Raw genomic sequence first — 23,409 nt, 5'->3', positions numbered from 1 at the left:
ATAGTGAATGCATGATGGTGATAGATAGCTGGCTGTACCTGTTGTATGCATCAAAAAAACCTTCCCCACCTAGTTAGAGCTAATTTATACACCGGGCATCGTGAAAACGCTGTGTTAGTAATGCTGCAGCAACCGCTACTGCGGACCTAGTAATTAGACTATGTCACCCTCATACTAGGATCAAATACTCCTGCGTAATCATTATTTTGAGCCAAGTTCGATATTGCACTTACCCTAGGCTACAAATGAGTGTATTCATTTGGATGGGAATGCGATGCATAATCTTGCATAATACTCACTGCATCTAGTGTCAGCGAGACAAATTTGGTGCAAATGCTGTGTTCTGCTGGTCAGAAGAATGGAACACAGCCACACTAGCCCTTACCGGTACCGCCAGAATATTCATCCTCGTCTAGACGCTGCAGTACATGGAAGGATATTCTTGGTTTGGCTCTTCATCTCCATTGTTACATGTCCAGTTTCTCGTGCCTTCAATTCTTCCACATATTTGCAGGCAATAAAGCACGTCTATCCATTCTACTGACAGATGAGAATGTGAACTGTTAGTTGTGATACCGTTTTATCGAGGCAGTTCGACAAGGATTCGTTCGAGTCACACGGTGCTTCTGCCATGTCGTATCTCCATGCTCGCTCCAACATGTCAACTACGATGTGCAGTGTTCAGCGCTCAGCCGTGGCTGGCGCCATCGGTACCTTCCTACATTATTTTCCAAGATCTACCGCCCCAGTTCAAATTCACTTTTAGTAACCCATCGTGTCTTGAGAGATAATTGGGTCTGCAATCTAGTATCGTACATCGAATGCCATACAGCTATATTACAAGCAAACAAGAATATCAGGGCTTCTGTATCACTGGCAGTAACATCAAACCAACGAGCCTTCCGCCTAATTCACCACGCTCGTGTGAAGAACCTTCGCCGGACGTGTCAGGATTCGGGTCAGTTTCCGCCATAACGGAAGATTATCCAATCGCTGTGCTTTCATGACCACTTTGATGTGGTAGATGGACAAATGCTCTCCACTGTGAAATTGTCATTAGCGTATGCCCGATAATATATGGCGTTGGTTTTACTTTGAGGCAGCTAGTGCTCGTGCGGACCGCACAATGTTATCAATCATCCTCCCTGAAAGCATCGTCAGACACCGCGTCGGTGGCAGATATGAGGCTTACCATCTAACTGATGCCGTGAGAGTTTCTCGACATCACGAAGAAGTAATGAATGATCCATCTCCTTCTGATCCATGGAGGAGGAGCTGATAAGCGTGCGCTCACTATTCCATATAATTGCAGCGGGATCATTCAAGCCGAAGTGGCCAAGCCAAAGACGACGTCGGGCTGCAGTGTCCAGTTCAGGTAATTCGACGACTTCAATGGCGAACATTCAGAAGCAGAAGCAGGTCAGGCAATCGGGTTACACACCAGCAGAAAATTGCGTCAGGAGTTCTTCGTCGCAGGCACCTGATACCCAGAAGGAGATACAATCGTCCGACTCAAATTGACGGAGAACAGTCCTGATACGATCCTGACGAGAAATCAAGGCTCAAGTAGTGAGAGTCCAACAACCAAAACATACCCTATGGCCTTGATCTTTCGACTCCAGGAAACGCTGGATGACGTGATAAATCACACAGGGCAAGGTGTCAAAGGGAGTACATACATCGGCGTCTTTCACCACAATCACCGCATTCCAGGTGGCTGCAAACTAAACGATAACAAGGTCTTGTCAAAGAATCATCGAAAGTTGTGAGTTGTACGAACCGATACACGCAGAGCAATATCTAGTACCAGATTCATAAGGTCGTATAAGAAGTCATGAGAAGTGATATTAATAGTAAGCAGAGGTCTTTTGAGGAGATTGCAGACAGCATGAACAGTTGTCATTCTGCCCGTTCCTGGTGGTCCCTTAAGAAGTATTGTCTATGAAATCTTGGATGAGAGACAAAAAACGACGACAATTCAAAACACACAACACACCTGTCCTTTTTCGAACTGCGCTGGCTTTAGACCGCCTACAGAACCGCCAGCATTATCCACCAGTGCTCTTATAAGATCCTGCAACAGAAGATAAACAAAGCTAAGAAATCAACATGATCGCGCACACCTTGGTGTCTTCGTCCATGATGAGTTTGCTCCATGCCTCTTGATCATACTTCACTGGCTTCAGATCCCATATATTGAATATTCGCCATTGCTGGATATCACAATTTGCTTGAGCAGTTAGCGAAATACGTATTGTGAATTGCTCACATTCACTTCAAGATCATACCCGCCAATCCAGTACGGAAGGCGTGCAATATGCTCCTGCGCATCGTTTGGAAGTGGTACACGTCTATGACATTCCTCAGCGTCGACCCAGAGAACAAGTAGATTACTCACAGATTTGGGTTATAGCCTTGCAAGGCGCGGTGGAATCCAACTGGGTCAACCATCACCCGCCTAATGCGTGGAGTTGAGTTGCCACTGAAAACCGATCGCATCGGTGTGTCGTCATAATCTGTAAATGAGGAAAGTATGAAAACAGTGTAGTGAGAAGCTGGAGTGATGCGGCACTTACACTCTGCACAACAAACTCTGCTGTAAGAAAGATAGAGCCTTCCGCGCTCTATATTGATGATTCAATATCTCAACGAAAAACTCAAAGATTAAGTTCTCACCAGTCACTTTAGCAAGGGCTCCGTCTGTGACGGGTTGAAGAAACAGGGACGAGAAGGCTCGAGTTCCCTAAAATCGGTAAGTGAACAAATGGTAGTTTGATATTGGAGAATTGTCACAGTACCTGGAATGCAAAAAGATCCAATGACATGGTGCGCTTCTCGAAACGAACGCCATCCCACTCGAGGTGCTCCAACTTGACGAGCAACGCCCTGAACAGGTCTAATTAGAATTTGTCACAGCCATGTTCCGAGAAGTTCATACTCACTGTTTATCATCACGGAAGCGGGCACTCTTCAAGACTACCAAGATCTTTCGTGCAGAATATCAGTAGTGACGATAAATAAGTGAAGGAAATAGTTCCCACAATAGGTCTCTCGACATCTAAACCATTCTGTAAAAGCCCATCATTAAAGATGTAACGCTCTCCTTCCTCGTAGTAATACTCCAGAAGTTCGAAGGAAATCTGATTGTTAGACAATAGTTCTTCGAGTTGCTTGACCCTGCATGATCATAAACGATAGGGGACAAGCATGATGGACTGAAACACACATACGTCTGCTTGCTTTCCGTTTCCACGACCTCCAACAGTTTTTCTAAATGTGTCACAAGAACATCAATGAACTCAGCGGCCCCTTCGCCTGTCCATAATGGTCAGGGTTATTAAGCGCGAGAAGCAATGCAAAACTAACATCCAGTAGACGCGTTGAAGCCGAAGACCTCGGCCTTGGTTACTAGGTCTTCTGGAAGTTGTTCTGTGTCCAAGAAGGTGCAGGCATCGTCCAACCTGGACCGAAGTACCTTCATCTTTTGGGACAGTCGATGAATAGGATACTCAAGAATCTCGTCGTAATCAATGTCGACAAATACAGTACTAAGAATCAGGAATCAATGTTAGCAGCACCCGCGCGATCCATTCCAAGACAACTTACCGAAGAAAAGAATCTAAGATTGGACTAAAGTCGCTAAAAACAAGCGACTTTTTCCCTATAAGCTTGTTCAGTATGCATGCTATGCAATGTATTGTTAATATGACAACTTGCCTCCTTCGTTCATGGAGCGGACATTGAGGTAGAAATAGTCTTCGATTCCTAGAATGCTTATAGGCGAAGGTGACCGAAACCTGTGCCTATCCGGTACCCACAGCTTGCCATACTGATCCCTTGTGCACCGTAACTCATTGAGCAAGCCAAGCACCCAACGTAAGCAAAAACAAACTCACCATTTTTGCCACCGACGAACAAAATGGTCCCCTCCTTCCTCAGAATAGCTATGCGAAATATATTGATGTTGGTGATGTTGGTAAACTGACGAATCTAAGGCGGGAAGCCAACCGTCCCATGGACCCTGCGGAGGCTCTGGGATGAAGGGGGAGTCAGGAGTTGGCGGGTGATGTGAGATAATGTGTTCAACTCCAACTGATGCCGGATACGGGGTGACTGAATACGGATACGGGGTGAGCAGTGGCTCAGGTATGTGTTCGTCGTCTGAATCCGACTGAACTGTTGCTTGCTGCCGAAAAAAACCCTCCGAGTCACAGTTAGGTACCCCTTCTGGGAGTGGCACAGTATCACCATCAAGCATAAAGCTTGAGCTCGATGGTGATCTCAATGACACTGGCACAACTACAGGACACATGCTTGGTGGGTCTAATTAGGGTGGGACTCATGATCAAAGGGAACGCCAGCTCTATATGAAGGTGTCTGCAGCGCCTATTAGACATGATAAGAGGATCTCCAAGTTGTGGCTTCCATAGCATAGGTAAGATGCTGTGTGTTACAAGACTATTACTGTCCATTTATGGACGGTACAGGAGATAAAACTGTCCAAAACTGTCGTACGCACGTTCTGGACTTGGGCACATAGTGGTAGCCAAGAGAAAACTACGCTGAATGTGGCTGTGGGAAAAGACAACAATAAGATCTCTAAGTTCAGGGGTTTAATCTTACTGACAGAGAACGTTCTGTATAGAAGCAGCGGGTGTCTTCCTGACATTCGGACCTGGAGGACGATGGCGGCACAAATACTTCCATAGTCGACTTTGGATTTCACGCAAGGAGCAGTCACTCGCCAAAGCGCAATCGTCGTTCTTTCGATGGGAGTACAAGTGGGCTGGTTAGCCGCTTGGACGTATTGTGAACGGGGACCTTGAAAATGAATCAGCTCCCACGCCAAACACGGAACTTAAAGACCACCTGTTCTTGCGCTGAAAGTGAGAGTCCAATTATATATGTATGTATCGATCAGAACAGTATTCTTGTATACACTGCCAAGTGTCACCGCAATACGGTGTCTTCACGCACTGCTCAAGGTTTGCGGAATTTGATAGGCAAAACTGTATTTTGTCAAGTAAGCGGACAGTCGGTGTTATTGTCGAAACCGGATACCAAGCCTGGTGAAGACAATTCAGAAGAAAAATAGGAGATGAAGATACACGAATCAACCTCAACCAAAATAATAAGAACATGAATAAGAACCGCCAGTATGCTGCCTAGATGAGGGACAGCTGATCCCTCATCCGTGATGGTCATCAGTATAGTTAACGGAAGCGCAGCAAATGTAAAGCATGAGGCGGATCCACCAATGAGGGTTGTCGATGACAATCGCACGATGAGAAGGCTTGTCAGTTGCAGGCATGGAAGTGGCGGTGGTTGTGGGTATCGTGGACATTGCAGGCATGGCAGTGGCCACAGGACGCAACGACGATGCTTGAGAGTGATTTTGATCTTGTTGCTGACTTTTGGCCTGAGTATTGTGTTTTGCCCTTTTTGCTACGTGGTCGGGCGACATATAAGGACTACGAGATAGATTAAAACGTAAAAGAGTGGTAACGGAGGTGATCATACCCCTTTATCACGGACAGCCGCGACTTCTACGACATGGGGTCGACGTTATGAGACGAACCCTTGTGTCCGGCGTTGTCGGAGTTGTGTCGTCTCATGTTTGTTGGATCGAAAGCGATGGAAGAGCGAAGAAAGACCAACAAGAAGTGGACGTGGGCGTGAGGGGGCAAGAGCACGGCGGGAGCGGCTCGCAGAAGGATACTGTGACGATAAAGCTCTGAGGCAGAAGCGACTGATAAAAAATGAGGACATACATGAGAGTATGCTCGCGTGTCGTCAAGAAATCCTTCTGGAAATTGGGCGTCTTCAAACTGGGTTTCAAGTCGCATAGCATCGATCTGACGTTACAATCAGTAAAAATGTCGACAGACATGTCACGTACGTCCAGTAAGTGCTTGTGTAAAAAGGAAGTTAGTATACTCTTTTCCTGAGGAACCATGAGACGCGTATAATATGGTTAGTCAAGTAGAGTAAGTGTTATGTTTACACTCACATTCGGAAAGGACAGGAGGTCGAGCCCAGTTGCGTTTAGGATTGCAGGTGTACACATTTGTGTCCCCACAGCAAGTCACTAGTAGCTTTCCATCGGCGGAAATTGACACGTAATCCACCTCACATTCGTGCTGTATGGGTGGATCGACAGGGAGATTCGTGTCGAGATCCCACAATCCATCGTTTGACCCACTCACAAGGAGGCGGTTGTTCGAAAACAAAGTGATGTAAACAACGTCGCTCCAGTTCCTGCCAAGTGGCAGTGTCGAAAACCCTAAGACGATCTCCTGCCACATGTCACGGTGGCGGTGTCGAATACATCATTGGATTGAGACCCAGCACGGGTTTTCCGCTCTGGCCATACCACACTCGTACTGTCCCATCGTTGGATCCGCTCGCCACTCGCTCACCATCTGGACTCCAGCATATCGACCGTACTTTGTCGGTGTGACCTGTCCATTCGACGATGACCTTCCCCGTTCCAATGTCCCACAATCTCACTAACCCATCTTTGTACCCACTTGCAAGAGTAATGCCGTTTGGGGACAATGCTAACGTGACCGTGGAGAACCATTACCTGGCAGGGTAATACTTCAGCATGCTGCGTTCTCGGCGATTTAGTATAATGACGCTGAATGTGCGGCCCAGAGATGGAAGTTGATCCGGGACTGTTCATTATGCTCTCAACTGATTCAGATCATTGACTGTGTATGCGATGCGAGAGCAGCCTTTGAATGTGGACCATATTTCTTGCCAGGACAATGATCGTTGGTGAATTGACTAGCCTATATTCTTTTTTATCAATAGAAGAAGTACATGAGTCTGGTTTTTCCTATGTATGTAGAAAAAGCTGGAACATCCTCTCACGTTCAAAATTACTTACATAATTGCAGATGAAGTTCCGCTCTTGTGAATGATATACGGACAAGGAGCTTGTTCAAATCATTTTCGTATCCCCATGCGTTAACATAATCGTTTCATTGGGTAATTTGTTGATGAAGCGCTCAGGCCTCAGGAGGTCCCACAACTGGCGCCATCCGCATGTTCTTGTACTTTGTTTGATACCTTGACTGATGGTCGTGACGAATATGCAACAGATCACTGCATGTTCCAACCGTTTGTCTATTTATGACACACGTATCTCCAGGGCAATGTGATGGTCTGAAGCAGCCAATATGCGTATTGTTGTGAGAGGCGTGCCAAGGTGTGTTCTAAAACTTTGAATTGGCCACATGATTCTGTCTCAGCTCTGAAATTCATCCTTACCCCGAGTCGAGCGCCTCACATTCGTGACATTGAGAATGATCATCTCGTAGCGCACCTCTCTCGTCACACAGGCCGTTGCTGATCTGGGCGCCGCTCTCCCTGTCCCACGGTCGGAGCGAAGCGCCAGTTGTACACCGGCCGGTTGCACATCACTACCTCCTGCATGTTGCGGCCTTTTGCACCCCTATGACTTCACTGTGCAGATAAGCACACTGGCGCTATGTTTATTCGTGACAAACACCAGTATCAGGTTTATCCTTATTTTCAGGCTGCTTTGAACTTTCTTCACACTTCCACCCTCGGTAATCCGATGGTTTCATCTCTCCGGCATTCTAGTGCAGTCAGCACATTGGTCCATGTGACGTATATTGTTGACAGGGTAGAGGAACGTTTCCAATTGATGACAGGTTAGGAATCAATTAAAAGCTCTGCGTTTTCACCTGCACTGCTGAAAACGCAGAGCTTGTGACTGATCCGGAATGCATGTCCCCGTCCGACAAGGGCGTGATATCCGGGGCTCCGTTAGCCTCAGAAGCTACTTGTACCGCAGGTTACTGCTGAAAACGCAGAGCTTGTAACTGATCCGGAATGCATGTCCGGCAAGGGCGTGATATCCGGGGTTCCGTTAGCTTCAGAAGCTACTTGTACCGCAGCTTACTGCTGCAAGCGCAGGGCTTGTAACTGATCCGGGATGCATGTCCCCGTCCGGCAAGGGCATAATATCTGGGGTTCCATTAGCCTCAGAAGCTACTTGTACCGCAGCTTACTGCTGGGAGCCCACGGACTTCTGTGAACACCCACTACTCGGTGGTCTGTCCACAGCCCCAGGTCGTCGGTAATCTATTCCTAACTTCTACGCCGAGTTAGATGATATGAGAAACAATATGCACAGGGTGCGGCTGACCACTGCTCGGCCAGAAATGTCAGCCTCGTTGATGCCAATGCCTGTCAGCCTCTCGGCTTGGAACATAAAATTCGGACAGCCTAGACATTTCTACCCACCCCAATCTTGTCTTCAACGGTCACCTACGAGCTCCACTATTATAATCTTTCACCCTCGTTTTCATCAAACCATGCGTGTATTCATTCTTGCCACTGCCCTCGCCACGGCCACCATCCACACCGTCCATGCCATGCCTAACTCCAACCTCGCGGTACGCAGTGCCTTCCCAGATGCCGCAGGCATCCCCTACGTATCACATCCTTCCCACCAACACAACAGACTATACCAAGGAAAGAAGGTTGGCGAGGGTGAACAACGGATGGTTCTTAATCATGCTGCGCCAGGGTCCGATCATCTAGCCGAGTCGCATGAAAAACAAAAGTCGTCGATCGTTAGAAGGGAGAAGAAGAGCGGGCGAGGAGTGTTCATGGAGCGGACGATCAAGAACGCAGACTACGGTTCCGGAAGTGCCCCTGCAGGGGAAGCTGTGGCACACTCTCAACCTGACCCTGCTCCCAGCCCGACCAACACGCCCGCAGCCGCTCCCGGTCCTGCAAGAATTTCTGATGACGCAGGACCTCCTCAAGCTGCCTACGCCTGACACGTTTCGAAGAATGTTTCAGTGGAGCGGTCAGAAGCTTCAAGCGCAGAAGGGGAACTCGGAGGATCTGGTGAAATGTGTCATTGGGCTGTATCATCGAATATCACTGCATTGTCTAGCCGGATAATATATTGAATGACCAAATCTATTGTGTCTGCCACTTGCCATCCGCCACGAGTATGACTACTGCCACGAGTGCTAGTGAATGAAGTTCAATGAACGCAGCTTGAAACCGATGCCATGCACAGCCACATCGTATTATTCAGCAAGGTTTGGGTGTTCATATGAGACTTGAGTTCATCAGCCTCTGCCGCAGCGGTTGCTTCACACCATTATCTCTTGCCACAATGAGTTCAAGCCAGTACCCAGTTCCACCACCATCGTACTTACCGTCGGGCTCGTCTAACAAGCCTACCTCTGTTCCTGACGACAATGTGCATTCGCCATTGCTCGGTCGCTCCAGGTCCCCGGGGGGTGGGATCTATGATCAGCCCCGACAAGGCGACCTTCCTGACGACTTCAAGGTATCTCTTCCGAGAAACTATGTGTTGTGTGGCTCCTCTGACACTCCTTTTGCCAGTACGGCGTTACCGTCTCCGAAAGCTCTCCGGACGTTCGAAGCGCATTTGTTCGCAAGGTTTACACTATTCTGTGTACGTGCACGTGCCTCTTCCGCTGTATATTTTGCTCATCAAGCTACCTACTGCAGTCTGTCAGATTGTACGGGGTGCTTTGCATTGGTTTCCGAGCATATACTCACGTTCATCTCCAGCTCGCCACTTGTGTTGTCGCCGGCGGAATCTCCCAGTCATTTGAGGCTATAACTTGGGTCACAACACAGTGTGTCCTCATGCTTTAAAATGACACTGCTGGGTTACTTATTATGGTTCTCAGCACCTGGTCTTTCTATGTCCCCCTTTTTGGTACCCTAATCAACCTTGGATTGCTGTACTGGAAGCGTCATAGCCATCCCCTTAACCTGGTACTGCTGTCCACCTTCACGGTAATGGAAGCATTCACACTTGGCGTCGTAACTGCGTTTTTTGATAACATCATTGTTCTGCAAGCACTGTATGCTCCGATCGATCTCTTTGTTCTACTCAAGGCTGAGTAATTTGTCAGACTGATCACGCTCGGTGTATTCTTTGGTTTGACTCTGTTCACTTTCCAGTCGAAGGTATGCTCAAATTGATCTAATGCTACTCGATTCTGATGATCTATTCAGTATGACTTCTCGGGTCTCGGCCCCTGGCTCTTTGGCGGCATGGTTGCCTTGCGTATGCGTCACACTTCATATCTAGACTTGAAATTAACATTTTTCCGCAGTCGTGACCGGTATGGTCGGTATCTTTATCCCCTTCGGCACCACGATGGACATCATATTTGCAATTGGCGGATGCCTTATCTTCAGCGGCTACATCGTGTACGACACGTATAACATTAACAAGCGCCTCTCACCCGATGAGTTCATCATGGGCTCCATCAGTTTATACCTTGAGTAAGTGCTTTGACGCAGACACCTTTCTTAGCTGATGAAACGCTCGCTTTCTAGCTTTATCAACCTTTGTACGTCATCTTGGCGGGCCTGCATGAGATCTGTGTTTACTGATAATCGTTTTCACAGTCCTCTACATCCTCCGTCTCCTGAATGACCTTCAGGACCGGTAGGACTGCCATACCTCCAAAGACGGGGGTGGTCTAATTTAAGTCCTAGCTAGTGGGTTATGAGGTTATGGGTCAATATCTCTTATCGGATTGACGTTTCTATGTAGTATCCGTATGTGACTGAACGACAGAATGTAATATGAATTCGGCTCGTGCGCGTTCAGGCCGACAACAGGGTATCTGAGTGTTGTGTGTTTGCAACCCTCCTCTTACTAACATTTCGTGGCAATGACGACACAAGTGGAAATTTGAAAGGTTTCCATAGCCCGGATCCTATAAACAAAGTCCCAACAAATTGTGGCAGAGCTGCAACAACTGCGCACGTCAAAGAGCCCTAGGTAACGGTAGAAATTTACAAAAGGGTCGATGCCTGTCGAAGTGCTGGTAATTTTGAACCAGCAACACGAAACCGTTGTCAATGTAAGGAATCACATCAAATCGTACGAGGACTACAAGAAAGGGCCGAACTTCGTCGGCAGGGACAGTTCATCGTGTGGTTATGTCTATTGTTTTTTGCACTTCCCACGGCCGAATGACAACTAGCTAGAATTATAAGCGTGAATGACATCGTAAAAATACGGTAATACATGATTTCACCCCAGACCCACATCAGGGAAACGTAATTCATTACACATGATTACAGAGTGCTACGAAGCGCTCCGTAGCACTCTGTAGCACGATCTAACCCGCTGATGGCATGGTCTAGGTCATACGCACAGCTCTTAGGATTGTGCTTTCATCAACTGTGATACCTTTTCCTTCGCGTGGCGAGGAATAAATGTACATGGGAATACAGGGTGTCTGCATTGGCTGGCTCAGATAAATTGCGAGGGACCTCGAGGATGACTCACGTCGTTACGCCTGCACTCCATTTCACTCCTTCAGCATCAGGCCCGATATTCCATCCTGGTACACGTTCCACCCGGAAAACAGCTAGAATATTCACAATTGCAGCGAATAAGGAAGCATCCGCAACGTATCGTCCAACACTGCCGAAAGGTCAGGTAAAACCGTCTATCCGCAAAACTTCAAATTTCGTACCAAACACGCCTTCCAAATCCAAAAGCAAAAGAAATGTCATCACGGCCATTCGCTTCAGAGGCTACTTTTGACATGTGACGCTCGGGTATGAACCTCGTCGGGTTAGGATATTTCTCTGCATTGCGCGCCATAGACCTGCATAAGAGGAAATAATTATGGTTTGATCTTTTTTCACTTGATATTCATGATGAATCACCATGTGTTAGCCATTACGGTGGCCCCTTGACAAATAATTTTAGAACGGGGATAGGGCTTTCAGTCCGTAGACTGACCTTTTGGAATATAGTAGCCTTCGTAGACGTCGTCATTTGATGTGGCATGGGCAATTCCTAAATCCAGACGGTCAATGGCCATGTTAACCATAGTTTGACGAGACAACGGTACTGACCCAGAGGGACAACAGGGAACCACCTCAGCGTCTCCTGTATAACGGCATTGATGTAGGGCATAGAAGCACGGTCATCCCAGTCCGGTAATCTTTCGAGGGTTTCCCCAATGACGGAATCAACCTCTGCTTGCGCACGTGCTTGTACGTCAGGATATAGAACCATCGCGAGCAGGAAGACGTATAGAGTGGACGTTGTCTGTGCCTTTTAGTCAGTAGATAGCTAAAATAGAAATCACGTCTAAGCATACAGTTTCTGAGGCGGCTAGAAGCACGAAGATAAAGATACGTCAAAAAACATACGTGATCAAGGCAAGTTTGTCACAAACCAGCGTAACCAGATGCACTAGCTTCCTTGATCGCTTTCTCGAGCATAGCGCCCTCTTCTTCATCTTTTGCTTTATCTGGTATACGATTCAATGCATCCGACACCATGGACGGTGCAGCCGTCCCCGCGGCCTGAAAATCATCAGCTTCGTCTGAGTAATACTCGGATCAAAAAGCACTAGGCACTTGCCATGTTCTTCTTCACATGTTCAAAGGGCGTTTGTACAATCAGGGGAACGAGGGATCTCTGAAGTATAGCACCCCTTACAAAGCTCGCTCCAGGGAACCAAGAAGGAAGTTTTTCCACTGTGAATGCATTAGAATAGAACTACAGCTGAGCGAAGTCGAGGCCGCAGAACAATACGCACATATCGGGAACTCTCCTACAACAGCTGCGACCTCAGGCCTGAGTTCTCTTACAGATATCTCAAGTGAACGCTCGACAAGTGCAATAAAAGGATCATCGAGGGCTGCCGTAGAATAATCATACGTGATTGACATGATGACAGATGTGCTGAAGCTATGTAGAAAGTACGGTTTAGCGCCATGATACGTGGAAGGAGATATTACTAACGTGTGGAAATGGGTTCCATAGACCTCCGGATATTCCAGTAAGTTTGATATCAGATTGTGTGCGTTGCGCATTTGGATCGGACGGAAGGATGGCGCTGCTTCTAAACGGAATGCCTGATGGAATATTCGCCTGTCTGTAAACACACGATAAGCGCGATAAAATATCTGGAAGGGATATACTAACGAAGTCTCCATCTGTCCGAGTAAGGTAGAAAAATAGAGGAGAACTCGACACCAAAACTAAGACTGGATGAACAATAAGCACATAAACAGATAGAAAGGACTCACAAGTCAAGAACGTGCATGAGTCCTGGGGGTCTCGTGGAATAATTATGTGAACGACGGTCGAGCAAGTCATGCGCAACACGTTCAGAGTTGATGATTATGATATCCTGACTGAAGAGTCGAGTGTAAACGAGTTCTCCTGTGGCGCAATTCAGCACATCCACATGCACAGGTCGGTGGTTCTACGCACCATACTCAGCTCCCCATCTTGAGTACGCCAGCCATGGATGATCTGGGTCAACTCCAATCACATTTCCAACAAAAGGGAGAGGTGGAGGACCAGGGGGTAGAGGAAGCCCTTTAGTGTCTCTCTTCTTCTGCAAGGATCGCACTACCACGAAAGATACGAGGGATAGGAGGGCGAGTGCAAGTGTTGGGGCCATGATTTGGACCTAGTCAGTAACTGTGGTTGCAATAAATACACTTGAACAAGCATATTTATATTTATTTGAATTTGAATGTCAAGTGTCATAACCGAAATGAACAGGTGTCTGAGTCGTAGTACTAGTAGGTGCTACGTTACTCTTCCGAAGTACATCGGCTCCTACTAAATGGACACTCAAGGTACGTGAGTTACCTCACTTACAGCAGACTCTGCATTTCTCGTTACATACTACCAAGCGTCGCTAAATCAGTCCTAAACGGGTCTCAGACTGTAGGCTCAGCGGCAAGTACTCCTAATTAACCCCTTGTATACCCAGTGTTTACACCTCTCACTCAATACTTTTTTTGAAAAAAAAAAGACAAGGTTTAAGATAGGTAAATGAATGTAATCAATGGTAATAGGCTAGCTCTCTTTGTTAGCTTCAAGACTTCAATAGGATTAGCTCCGGCATATCATTAATGGATCCGAGTATCACGCGTCATGATGGCCCGACATATGCCCGATGTTAATCATGATGCGGGTTTTGTGTGTTAGTTTCAGATTCTATTTACGTGTTATAATTAAGCGTAGAAGTCGAGAGCAGGCCATGCACGTGACAGGAGTCAGGGAGGAGGACACGCACACACCAGGACATTGTAGATACGAACATAGCACCACTACGACAGTCATCCTCCTCTCTAGACAGCAAGACTGTCGGGTATACCAGCGGCTAGAGTAGAGAAAGGTGACGTTCGGCTTTCAATCTCGAAGTGGCATGTGCTAGGGTGGAATGGCTGCCCTGGGACCTAACCCGATGTCTGAATCACATGAATACTAGCTAGAATTCAGAATCAAGGACCATTCATTCCAAACTCTAACCTGGACAATCCACCTCCTCACTTCTAGATTAATCCAAGATGGCTTTCAAACGTGGATTTCGTAATCCGGGACATTCTCTGAGTCTGGCATAGCCCGAACCGACGGAAATCGGTCATGGCTAGCTGTTAGCGGCAAGATAAGACACTCGAAATAATATGTCAAACTGACCATTTACCAGGAGAATAATGTACCAAGGGTCCGAGGGTCCGACGAAAAGTCCGAGAGTACCAGACAGCATCCATTTTACACGTGGCTCTGCTGCGTCGCCTCGAGGAACTACTTCGAGTGTCTTATCTTGCTGCTATGGCTGATTTCCGTGGGTTTGGGCTATGTCAGACTCAGAGGGTGTTCCAGATGACGAAATCTACGTTTGAAAGCTATTTTGAATCTAGAAGTGAGGGGGTAGACCGGTCTTCGTCATCCAGAATAGAACTTGGAACGAGTACTTTGATCTTTGACAGAACATCGGCTTGTCGACACAGGAAGTATGTGTGTTTCTGAATCCTATGGAAAGTCATCTACGGTCTGCTTTTGATGAGGGAGGTGGTTCTGCTTTGCTTCCGATTAAAGGAAATATACATGACACATGCTTCTAGGAATTCGCAATCCCCATGGTGTACCATTAATCACTTCCCTCCTTCTAGCGCTCAACGTTCGGACATGACCCCAGTGGTGCAGTAGTGCATCCAGGTGAGAGCAATGGAGGATTAACTCGGATCAAGATATTCAACAACATATAGCGGAAGCTTACCACGCCTTGCTAAAAGCAGCGCCTCGCCCGTCACCACCATCTGTCAATCTGTCAACGTAGTCAATAAGGAGTGATCAATTCTCCATGTGTCCATCAGCATATCATACTGAATTCCAGTAGGCTCAGCCCACATGCCAAGCAGACATCAGGTAAATGTAACCTTGTCGTCCGGAGCCTACTTCTGAGCTTAACATATGCATCAACAGAAGAGAGAAACACAGTAATGGAAAGTACGCACTCCCACTTGACAGCTATCCAGTAGTTCGACCCGGTGGTGTAACTATGTATGCGCTATAAATAAGCAATTTGAATCAAAAGAGCAGCGCGATTGATTAGTACTACATACCCATGAAATCTAAATGCAGCCCTGATAGCTTCAGGTTTCAAAGTGCCTTTCCCTCAAACAGGTGCCCCTCATCAACAACGCACTGGCATGCAGCTCGACTGGTCATCAAGGCCGAAGAGCCCATCGAAGAGGTTGGGACCGTGACTTGGGCGGCGGCCCTCACTTGTGCCAGAGACCTCACGGCCGCTGAGAAATTCACGACTGGTTAGCTTAAAGGCAGCTGGGACAGGTGAGCGACGTGATAAGCTCTTACGAGGTTGCATGATGGTCTGGTCAAAGGGACTACTCACCTCGAGGGTCAAGTTGTAAAGATGTTGTCTTTCCATAATCCAGAGGGTAGATATCGTTGGGTCATAAGCGTTAACGCGGCGGAGAGAAATAAAGTTTTGAATCAAGGCCCGTTTTACATCCGTTTAGTGGTCTCGCAACTCTTCCCCCGAATTTCGTCTCCGTCGAGTTTGATCTCCTACGAATATTGTATTCGGGTTAAGCTTGTCTAGATCTGGCCATGTATGTCCACGCTCACCACAACTCGGATCTTTGATTTATGCAGTGAATTGCGGGTGGTGCCGGTGCTGGTGATCGCTCAGTGGCTTTCTCAGAACCCGGGTGTTACCGACGGAACCCAGCAACTTGCAAAGCTCGGACTAGTCACTAGCTCGTTGACATTGAAATATCGAGGGTCACTGGCACCGGTCACAGAGAGAGTTCAGAATACAAATCGGTACGTTAACGTTCTGTATTATTGACTCCTTTTAATGAGCCCGAGCGCGGGTGCAACTTGAGCGCTGAGCGCTTGAACTCAGGTTTCCATTACTACTACTTAATTAATTACCAGGCTGGTATATAACTTCCACCTAACATGGTCCCCTCCAGAGCTCAAGCTGCCTGACAAACAAGCCATTCCTCAGGCCTCAAGCCTAAACATCGATCTCGCCGTGCCTCGGCTGTTCTATTTCGAGGCAACTGACATTTACTAGACTTCTAACATGGTTTAAATATGTGAGTGCGACGCGAAATATCGTACCTTATAATGATTACTTGAACCTGCAGGATCGTTCATATTGTCATATATCCGAGTCACGGTCATCCTCATATGTCCCTGCATTTCATATTGTGCCTATGCCACGATTCATTAAGCTGGTGGCGAATAACAACACCCAAAGCAACCGTTTAAAGTGACAAGATGCCAGGAAGCTCGTTGACACCCGGTTCAACTACAGCAGGCTATTTTTTCAGTGTAAACCTTCTTCCATCCCTATGGGCAAGTTGAGCTTCTGGAGGTTCTTTGGCGAGCAGGGACGAGATCTTCCCCTTCCAAGAGAGTCTGTGGACGGGAAGACGGTCGTCATAGCTGGAGCGAATGTTGGATTAGGATTCGAGGCATCGGTTCATGTCGCGAACAAGAAGCCCAGCTTGCTCATTGCAACATGTAGAGACATAGCGAAGTGCAACCAAACTTTGGAAAGTAGGTGCAATGTTCTTTCAAGTACACCACCAAATAGTTATGCGTGTGCTCTTAGTTCTCCGCGAACGTTGCCCCGGGACTCGACCAGCCAGTTTCGATTCATGGCCGCTAGAACTGTCTTCTTTTGACAATGTCCGCTCCTTTGTTGACAGGTTCGATGCAGAAGGGCCAGAACGCCTGAATATTCTCGTTGCTAACGCTGGCACATTCAAACCAATTTATACTCGAACCCAAGATGATTGGGAAATAATGTCTGTGCGGTCTCGTGCCACGTGTAATTCCCATTTGCTCACATGAGCGAAGGCTACAAGTCAACTATATCTCATTCGCCCTTTTGACCATTCTCCTTCTACCTCATCTGCTCCATTCAGCAACTTGTGATGATCCATCCCGACTGGTCTTGGTGTCAAGTTTTGGACATTATCTTGCGGCACCCGTGTTGACAGGTTCCCGAAATTGGGATCACGTATTAGGGGCTATCAGTGCGGAGAAATTGGGAGTGTCTGGGTTGGTATTTTTCATTTTATCCACAACCCTTACTGAGTTGATACAGGCCTTCCAGGTACAACCTGTCGAAGAGTATGCCGTCATCTTGTACAACGACTCCAGTGTTACTAAATACAGATTTACAGTGCTCCAGGTCGCGTTCGTGCGCGAACTTGCTGCCCGGCTTCCTTCTCCAACTCCACTGGTCGTCACTGCTGTTGATCCAGGATTTTGCCACTCGTCCTTACAGCGGGAACTTGAAAAGTACTGTCTCTTACGTATGGTTCTTGCATTCGTGAAGTGGCTTCTTCGAGCAAGAACCTCAGAAATGGGCAGTCGTAATATTTTCTATGCAGCTCTAGCAACAGACGCACAGGATCTCCATGGCAAGTATATGTCAAGCTGTGAGGTCGTGGAGGAATGTGACTATCTATTGAGTGCTGAGGGCAAAGCGTTCTCAGAGAGACTTTGGGTGAGTTTCTTAGCTTCAGATTAATCCATGCAAACCCTTGAATTATATTCGCAGTGGGAGACGATCGAAGTTTTATCGAAAGTAGATGATCGCGTGTCTCAGATCGTAAACACTTACCTGCCAGCCAGTAGCACCTAGGTCCTGTCACAAGCAAACCAATGGCAGCCCTTTTGTCTTATCTGTCGAGTGGCTTGACGGTGCCTTGGAGTCTAGCATTGTGTTTCATATGGAGCCATGCTGCTGATCATCATCTCACGTGCTGATTAGTAGAAACTGCAAGACTGCATTCGTAACACATAAATTATCCGCAGCCTGTTGTGGATTCTGTCACCCAGGATAGAATCGTGACCGCACTCAAATCAAACCGCTGACACCCCTGAGCTAAGTACAACTCTGGTATTACTGCATTGTGATAATACTAATGACGCAAACGGATTTCAAATTGGATCGTCGCATCAGAACTGCACATATACTTCGTTCTATTGTAATTCGCGTTACTGAATGACCCGCTCAGCCGTTTCCACATCTATTTGTGGTTCGATTGCAAGAGCCAGCCATGCGTGAGTTTACTTACCCCCTAGTCGTTGGATCTGACTGCTTCATTTACTCAGTTGGCAGTTCAGGTCGGCTTCCATTCTTCATACCTGATTGCTTGCTCGATTACACCGGTAAGACCTCGTCCGGAGTCTGGAAGCTGCACATTTTCATTGTTACCTTTCACGATCTTTCAAACCCATTTTATTATGCCTTTTATATGTAATCGATAATCAAAGGATGAGTGTGACTCTCGGCATGGCTTTCTCTCCTTTCAGCACGACGTGCCTTAGCCGACATGAAACCTGTTACAAGTGGGTTTCAAGCTCTTGTGCCAGATTCAAGGCTAATAAAAGCGATACGTGCCTTGTAGATAGCGATCTGGACCAATCGTATTAGCTTGGTCAAGATCCAGAACATTCCAAGAGTTCGTGGTAAAAGTGAGCCTGGCAATCATTATCGTAACATGTTACCGTATTGCATAACATACATAGGCTGCCGCCAATAGTCGAGAACGAGGCACGAAACAGTGAAACATGTCGGTCCAGCCGCCCAATCACAATAGCCGAGTTGCACAGTCAGTGCGTAAGCATCACATTAGCGCAGGCATCGATGACAGTGTCGTGGCGCTCAAGTACACGCAACGGAGCGTACAACCAATCCGGGAGGTTGGAGCTCATGGCTAGCTGACTAACAAAGGGGTGGGTATCGTTATCGCTATCTTCTCAGATCCAATGACCGGCATGATCTATACAGATCTCGCTTGAGTTTGAGGACCATGTGTGTGGGGAGCAGTGGGGAGCTCCAGATTAGCTCCCGGTCAGGGACCAATCACCAGAGTGCTATGTATAACGATTCAGTTCCTTCTCTGTCATCGGAAACAACTTGGAGACTACTCTCACCTTCCAGCGAACACCACAACCTTTGTGGAGCTAACGCGCTCCAACGTACCCATGATTCCCAACATTTCACGTCGTGATCCTCACTCACTCCTCAAAAGTCAAAAGAACACCAGACTGCGGGCGCCGCCGGTGTGATCAGATGTGTATGACTCATCAACAACTTGAAATGCCTCGGATCGAAACGGGGAATCATGGTATGTAATGCGCATGGAGTCGCGACATTGGACGTTCCTCGGAAACCTTACATAATAGTATGTCTGGTGCCTTGGTACTTAGAGGTTGGTAGGGAGTTCCGCAGCCAGACCCACGGTCCTCCAGGTGCGTACGTAGCTTGTTGCCGACGCTGCACAGCTCTGTCTCAACCGACTAACGTGTGCATGATGTACTAAACGATCTCTCCGTCGCATAGGGTAAGCATCCCACTAATATAATCACACATCTCCGGGCTATGTATAACAATATTTACCACACATGTGGTGTGTGATGCGTATCATGTACCTAATAAACAAGGCTCTGTATATGCACAGCAAAAAGTTAATAATAATATGGTTCTATTTCTTCTATATATTACGAAGGATATTGACCTAAGCTCGAAGTTCATCAGGTGTGCAGTGCTGGTAGGTTTAACGGATGACTTGTCTTGCTGTGCCGACATCATCTAGCCTAACGCGTTATATAGCATACGTTCCCTCCGACACAGCGATGAGCTGGTTTCTCAAGCGGAAGCGACGTGGCGGTTGTTCATACACTGATTGTAATTTGTTGGTCAACACGTTCCTCCTCTCATAATGATAGCCGTACTTCGCCTCGGATTTCCGCAACAGATTCGTATATATAGAGCAGTCGGGGCGGCCTCAGACAAACTCATTGCGGCTATGCCACGTCTTAAACGTTCACTGCAAATGTTGGTTGCTCTCCGCCAGCTAATGCATTATAAATTTGGGTATCCTAGCTATCTGTCAACTGTACAGCGCGCAATCGACGCATTTTTTCCATCTGAGGTGAATTATAGCATCATACACAGAGTACAAAGAACGCTACACCATAAACGTAGCAGGCACCCGTCCATGAATACGCGGGCATACTAGGCATAAGCCTCCAGAAATCGTCGGCAAGGGATTAAATTAGCATAACATAGTCTTGTTCCTCGCATTCAGGATGTCGTCCAGTATGATCGCGACGGCCCCTTTCTGGGAACCAAAATACATCCCAATACATGCAATCTAGAACACCCACCACCGCCCGCGTCTTCGGCCACGCTGTGGTTCCTTTATGCTCACCTCGTCATCGCCCATGCCAGGCGGTGCGCCGAGGCCAGCCACACTCGCAAAGCTCACGTATCCCGATGCTTGCTTACAAGCTTGTGATGCCGCGCGCAGATCAAATTGCGGTGGATTCATTGGTATATGGGGATTGGCGCTCGAGAAGCCCGAGAGAATCGCCGGGTTCGGTGAGTGCGGTGAGGGCGTAGCATATGGTGAAGAAGGCGACTTCTTTGTCGGAGTCGAGAATGGCGAAGGTGGGAGGGGCGTCGTCATCCACGGCGATATCTCTCCCTGCGATTGTGGTGATTTTTGCGAGTAAGGTACAGACGTCGTCTGCGAATACCTATGCTTCCGGCCGTTTTTTGATGAGATAGATGGTAGTATCAAAGGCTCTACAGCATGTGCAGTCACATGAGGTTTCTCAGATGATTGAGAATGTGTGTACGAATTAGAAAGCGAGCGCGCTGATGAGGGTGGAGATGCTGATGAAGACTACACAGGACGTTACATATCAGCATTTAATTCAGGGGTGCGTGTGTCATACATGGTAAGCGCTCACCTCCTCATCCGGCGACCTCTTTATTCGCCTTTCCTCTTCACGCATTCCATTCTGGAGCACGCGTTCCAGGCGTGATCTCAGGACAGCCTCATGAGGCGCTGCGTCACTTCCGATGACATAGGAGCGTGGTAATGATGTCGAAAGACACTCATCCAGTTTCTCTTGTTGGATAGGAGCAATAGGGTAGCCCTTGGCATCCAAGTCTGAGCTCGACCTGAGTAGCTGAGCATATGACGAGTCTTCGTTCTCGTTCGGAACGTAAAAACTTTTCGACTTGAAATTCTGGGTAGAAGCAGCACTATTCCTGCGCGACTCGGACGGTTGGAAAACCAGAACGGGTTGGAAGAAGTTGTCATCGTCACAGTCACTGCACGTTGACCGCGAGCGCGAACGTGCACGGGAGGTAGCGGTTGTACGAAGGGTATTGTCTTTCCTGAGGGTATCTCGCAGTAGACGCTCTGACCGTGATGAAGGTCTTGGCGGAGGCGAGTGAGGTCGCTGGGTACGCGAGGAGCTGCCCTGTTGCTGAGGGATACGAGGACTGGGAGCAATTATAGACATTGCGAGAGTGGGTTGTGAGTGGAAAGATGGAGTTAGTTTATTCGGTGTGCAAACGCGACCTCGTGGCGAATGTGTTCGAGACGATGGAAGAAGTTTCGTAGGTGTAGTTGAGTCACAAACTATCGAGGAAGTCGTTGCAAGCGAGCTAGGCGTTCCTGAGATCGTCGAGAGAGATTGAGAAGGGGAAAGAGATGATGGCTCCAACAAGCGAATGGGCATGGGAGAAGGAAGATATTAAGTATTGAAAAACGCTTTGGTACGCTTAAGTCTTATGGGTCTTGTGATTCACATAGACCGCCTCGCTGAAAACACGAGGATAACACGAAGTAAAAGAGTCCACAGGTCAATGCAGGAAATAAGGGGGAAACAAGCAGAAGATTCTTTGTAGGAGATTGCCTGGCATGTCTGTCCACACGATTCACGGCAATATCCTGCAACCCCAGAATTTCAACGGTGTTGAGATCCGATGTCATAGATGGTGACCTGCCTAATTTGTTTAATAATTTCATTTTTTTAAATTATTTTTAACCGCTAATTCCCGAGATTTTTGGTTATGCCGATAATTTACCTTTTCACATTCAACACGCGTTCTACGCTCAGTCCAAGCGACACACACATGTTGGTCTTTCCGTGGTAAACCATTCGTTTACTGTAGGATTAAGTCCGAAGGCAGTTGCATATTCTCTCTCTGCCGTGGCCACCGCATCACCACCGCACCGTGACTGTTCTCGGGCTGGAGCGCCACAGCAGCTGATCAATGAGTCACAGTTCTTATCCCTAGCCTGGAATTGGGATGCGTAAACTATTTTATTTCACGTTTTATAAGTTACTCCACGGGATCTTATTCATAATTTATCTCCGTTCGGCGGACGTTGCGACCTACGGAAACCTGTTAAGTGGTACTGCCGCGTCGTCATGAAGCTTAGTTATCATGCACTCCTCCGACAGTCAGCTCGTGTTATTCCCCATCGTCCGATGTTTCGCTAACGACCCTGCGCTGATTTAGTACTAGTCTCGGCTTCCCTTTGTCTCATCATTCGATCCGCAACCGGCACACGAGGCACTATAGTCTCGTTACTGTTAGATGGCCGCCGTACCTCCAACTTTTCCGTGCACTTTACGGGACGGCATGCTAGGTCCATTAATCCCGGTGAGAGTCTACCTGATCACGTCCCCCGCGTGCCTGGTGGATGTTAACGTTGATCCTTGATCGATATTCATCATGGCTCGTCAGTAATGCGATCATACTATCGTCACGCTTGTATCACCCCGCATTCACCATGCTTCTTGGAAGCTCATCATATACGTTAGAGTTTGCCGATAATATTTAACTTTCTTCCAAAGGGCCGCTAAGTTATGACAAGTCGCGCTTCGTCAAACTATATTTCAAGTTTTCGATGTCTGGATCCGACCGGATGATCAATTGATCGGTCAATGTACAGTGAGTGATCATATTGGATATTTTTGGGGCACTTTTGCTTTTCCATAAGGAAGGTATACATTGTGTGGGCCATCTGTCCATTCAATGTCGTACGATGAACGTTGAACAATAGACCTTCGCTCAGGCCTCCATATCTGATCTTGCCTAAAGTTCTCCAGCTTCTAGACTGCCTTTCAGTTCTCGAAATGCATCAGACATCCATTTACAATGCAAGTCTCGATTTCCAAACTCTGAGTCGGATTCCATTCGACGCTGGCATAGCAGGAATCGATGATCGAGAATGCAG

General features: G+C 47.5%; 6 protein-coding genes across 6 annotated transcripts; 3 read left to right on the top strand and 3 right to left on the bottom strand.

The window, feature by feature from the left end:
• Positions 1-906: 906 nt before the first annotated feature.
• HD556DRAFT_1449225 (uncharacterized protein) lies at positions 907-4,258 on the bottom strand (the record flags this gene model as incomplete). The annotated part of the gene is made up of 20 exons (XM_041307569.1): positions 907-1,042; positions 1,094-1,145; positions 1,193-1,387; positions 1,442-1,544; positions 1,596-1,628; positions 1,680-1,724; positions 1,781-1,939; positions 1,997-2,074; positions 2,124-2,213; positions 2,270-2,351; positions 2,399-2,516; positions 2,593-2,743; positions 2,799-2,886; positions 2,943-2,986; positions 3,042-3,177; positions 3,231-3,315; positions 3,367-3,548; positions 3,607-3,668; positions 3,740-3,836; positions 3,897-4,258. The coding sequence occupies 20 exons, from the start codon at positions 4,256-4,258 to the stop codon at positions 907-909; spliced, it is 2,298 nt and encodes a 765-aa protein (XP_041154408.1).
• A 3,915-nt stretch (positions 4,259-8,173) lies between these two features.
• Positions 8,174-9,104, top strand: HD556DRAFT_1411883 (uncharacterized protein). The gene has a single exon (XM_041304194.1). It carries the CDS (start codon positions 8,196-8,198, stop codon positions 8,817-8,819), a length of 624 nt encoding a protein of 207 aa, XP_041154407.1. The 5' UTR covers positions 8,174-8,195; the 3' UTR covers positions 8,820-9,104.
• A 27-nt stretch (positions 9,105-9,131) lies between these two features.
• Positions 9,132-10,664, top strand: HD556DRAFT_1411878 (UPF0005-domain-containing protein). Its single transcript, XM_041304193.1, has 11 exons — positions 9,132-9,343; positions 9,400-9,472; positions 9,529-9,539; positions 9,592-9,659; positions 9,714-9,890; positions 9,942-9,996; positions 10,045-10,096; positions 10,146-10,317; positions 10,372-10,385; positions 10,444-10,536; positions 10,592-10,664. The coding sequence occupies exons 1-10, from the start codon at positions 9,167-9,169 to the stop codon at positions 10,485-10,487; spliced, it is 843 nt and encodes a 280-aa protein (XP_041154406.1). The 5' UTR covers positions 9,132-9,166; the 3' UTR covers positions 10,488-10,536; positions 10,592-10,664.
• A 542-nt stretch (positions 10,665-11,206) lies between these two features.
• On the bottom strand, positions 11,207-13,478 carry HD556DRAFT_1449221 (cytochrome P450; the record flags this gene model as incomplete). The annotated part of the gene is made up of 14 exons (XM_041307568.1): positions 11,207-11,285; positions 11,336-11,473; positions 11,526-11,660; positions 11,722-11,746; positions 11,798-11,854; positions 11,914-12,109; positions 12,162-12,175; positions 12,240-12,389; positions 12,424-12,543; positions 12,606-12,757; positions 12,812-12,944; positions 12,995-13,050; positions 13,099-13,234; positions 13,286-13,478. The coding sequence occupies 14 exons, from the start codon at positions 13,476-13,478 to the stop codon at positions 11,207-11,209; spliced, it is 1,584 nt and encodes a 527-aa protein (XP_041154405.1).
• A 3,217-nt stretch (positions 13,479-16,695) lies between these two features.
• HD556DRAFT_1434556 (uncharacterized protein) lies at positions 16,696-17,999 on the top strand (the record flags this gene model as incomplete). The annotated part of the gene is made up of 6 exons (XM_041305340.1): positions 16,696-16,903; positions 16,941-17,154; positions 17,207-17,410; positions 17,457-17,482; positions 17,536-17,861; positions 17,916-17,999. 6 exons carry the CDS (start codon positions 16,696-16,698, stop codon positions 17,997-17,999), a joined length of 1,062 nt encoding a protein of 353 aa, XP_041154404.1.
• Positions 18,000-20,200: 2,201 nt separating this feature from the next.
• On the bottom strand, positions 20,201-22,163 carry HD556DRAFT_1539321 (uncharacterized protein). Its single transcript, XM_041309713.1, has 2 exons — positions 21,122-22,163; positions 20,201-21,054 (listed from the first exon to the last, which is right to left on the bottom strand). The coding sequence occupies exons 1-2, from the start codon at positions 21,899-21,901 to the stop codon at positions 20,521-20,523; spliced, it is 1,314 nt and encodes a 437-aa protein (XP_041154403.1). The 5' UTR covers positions 21,902-22,163; the 3' UTR covers positions 20,201-20,520.
• Positions 22,164-23,409: the final 1,246 nt, after the last annotated feature.

The sequence above is a fragment of the Suillus plorans genome, assembly GCF_016647745.1.
Source record: "Suillus plorans strain S12 chromosome Unknown HD556scaffold_85, whole genome shotgun sequence".
Classification (NCBI taxonomy): Eukaryota; Fungi; Basidiomycota; class Agaricomycetes; order Boletales; family Suillaceae; genus Suillus; species Suillus plorans.
This window is presented reverse-complemented; position numbering and strand designations above follow the sequence as displayed.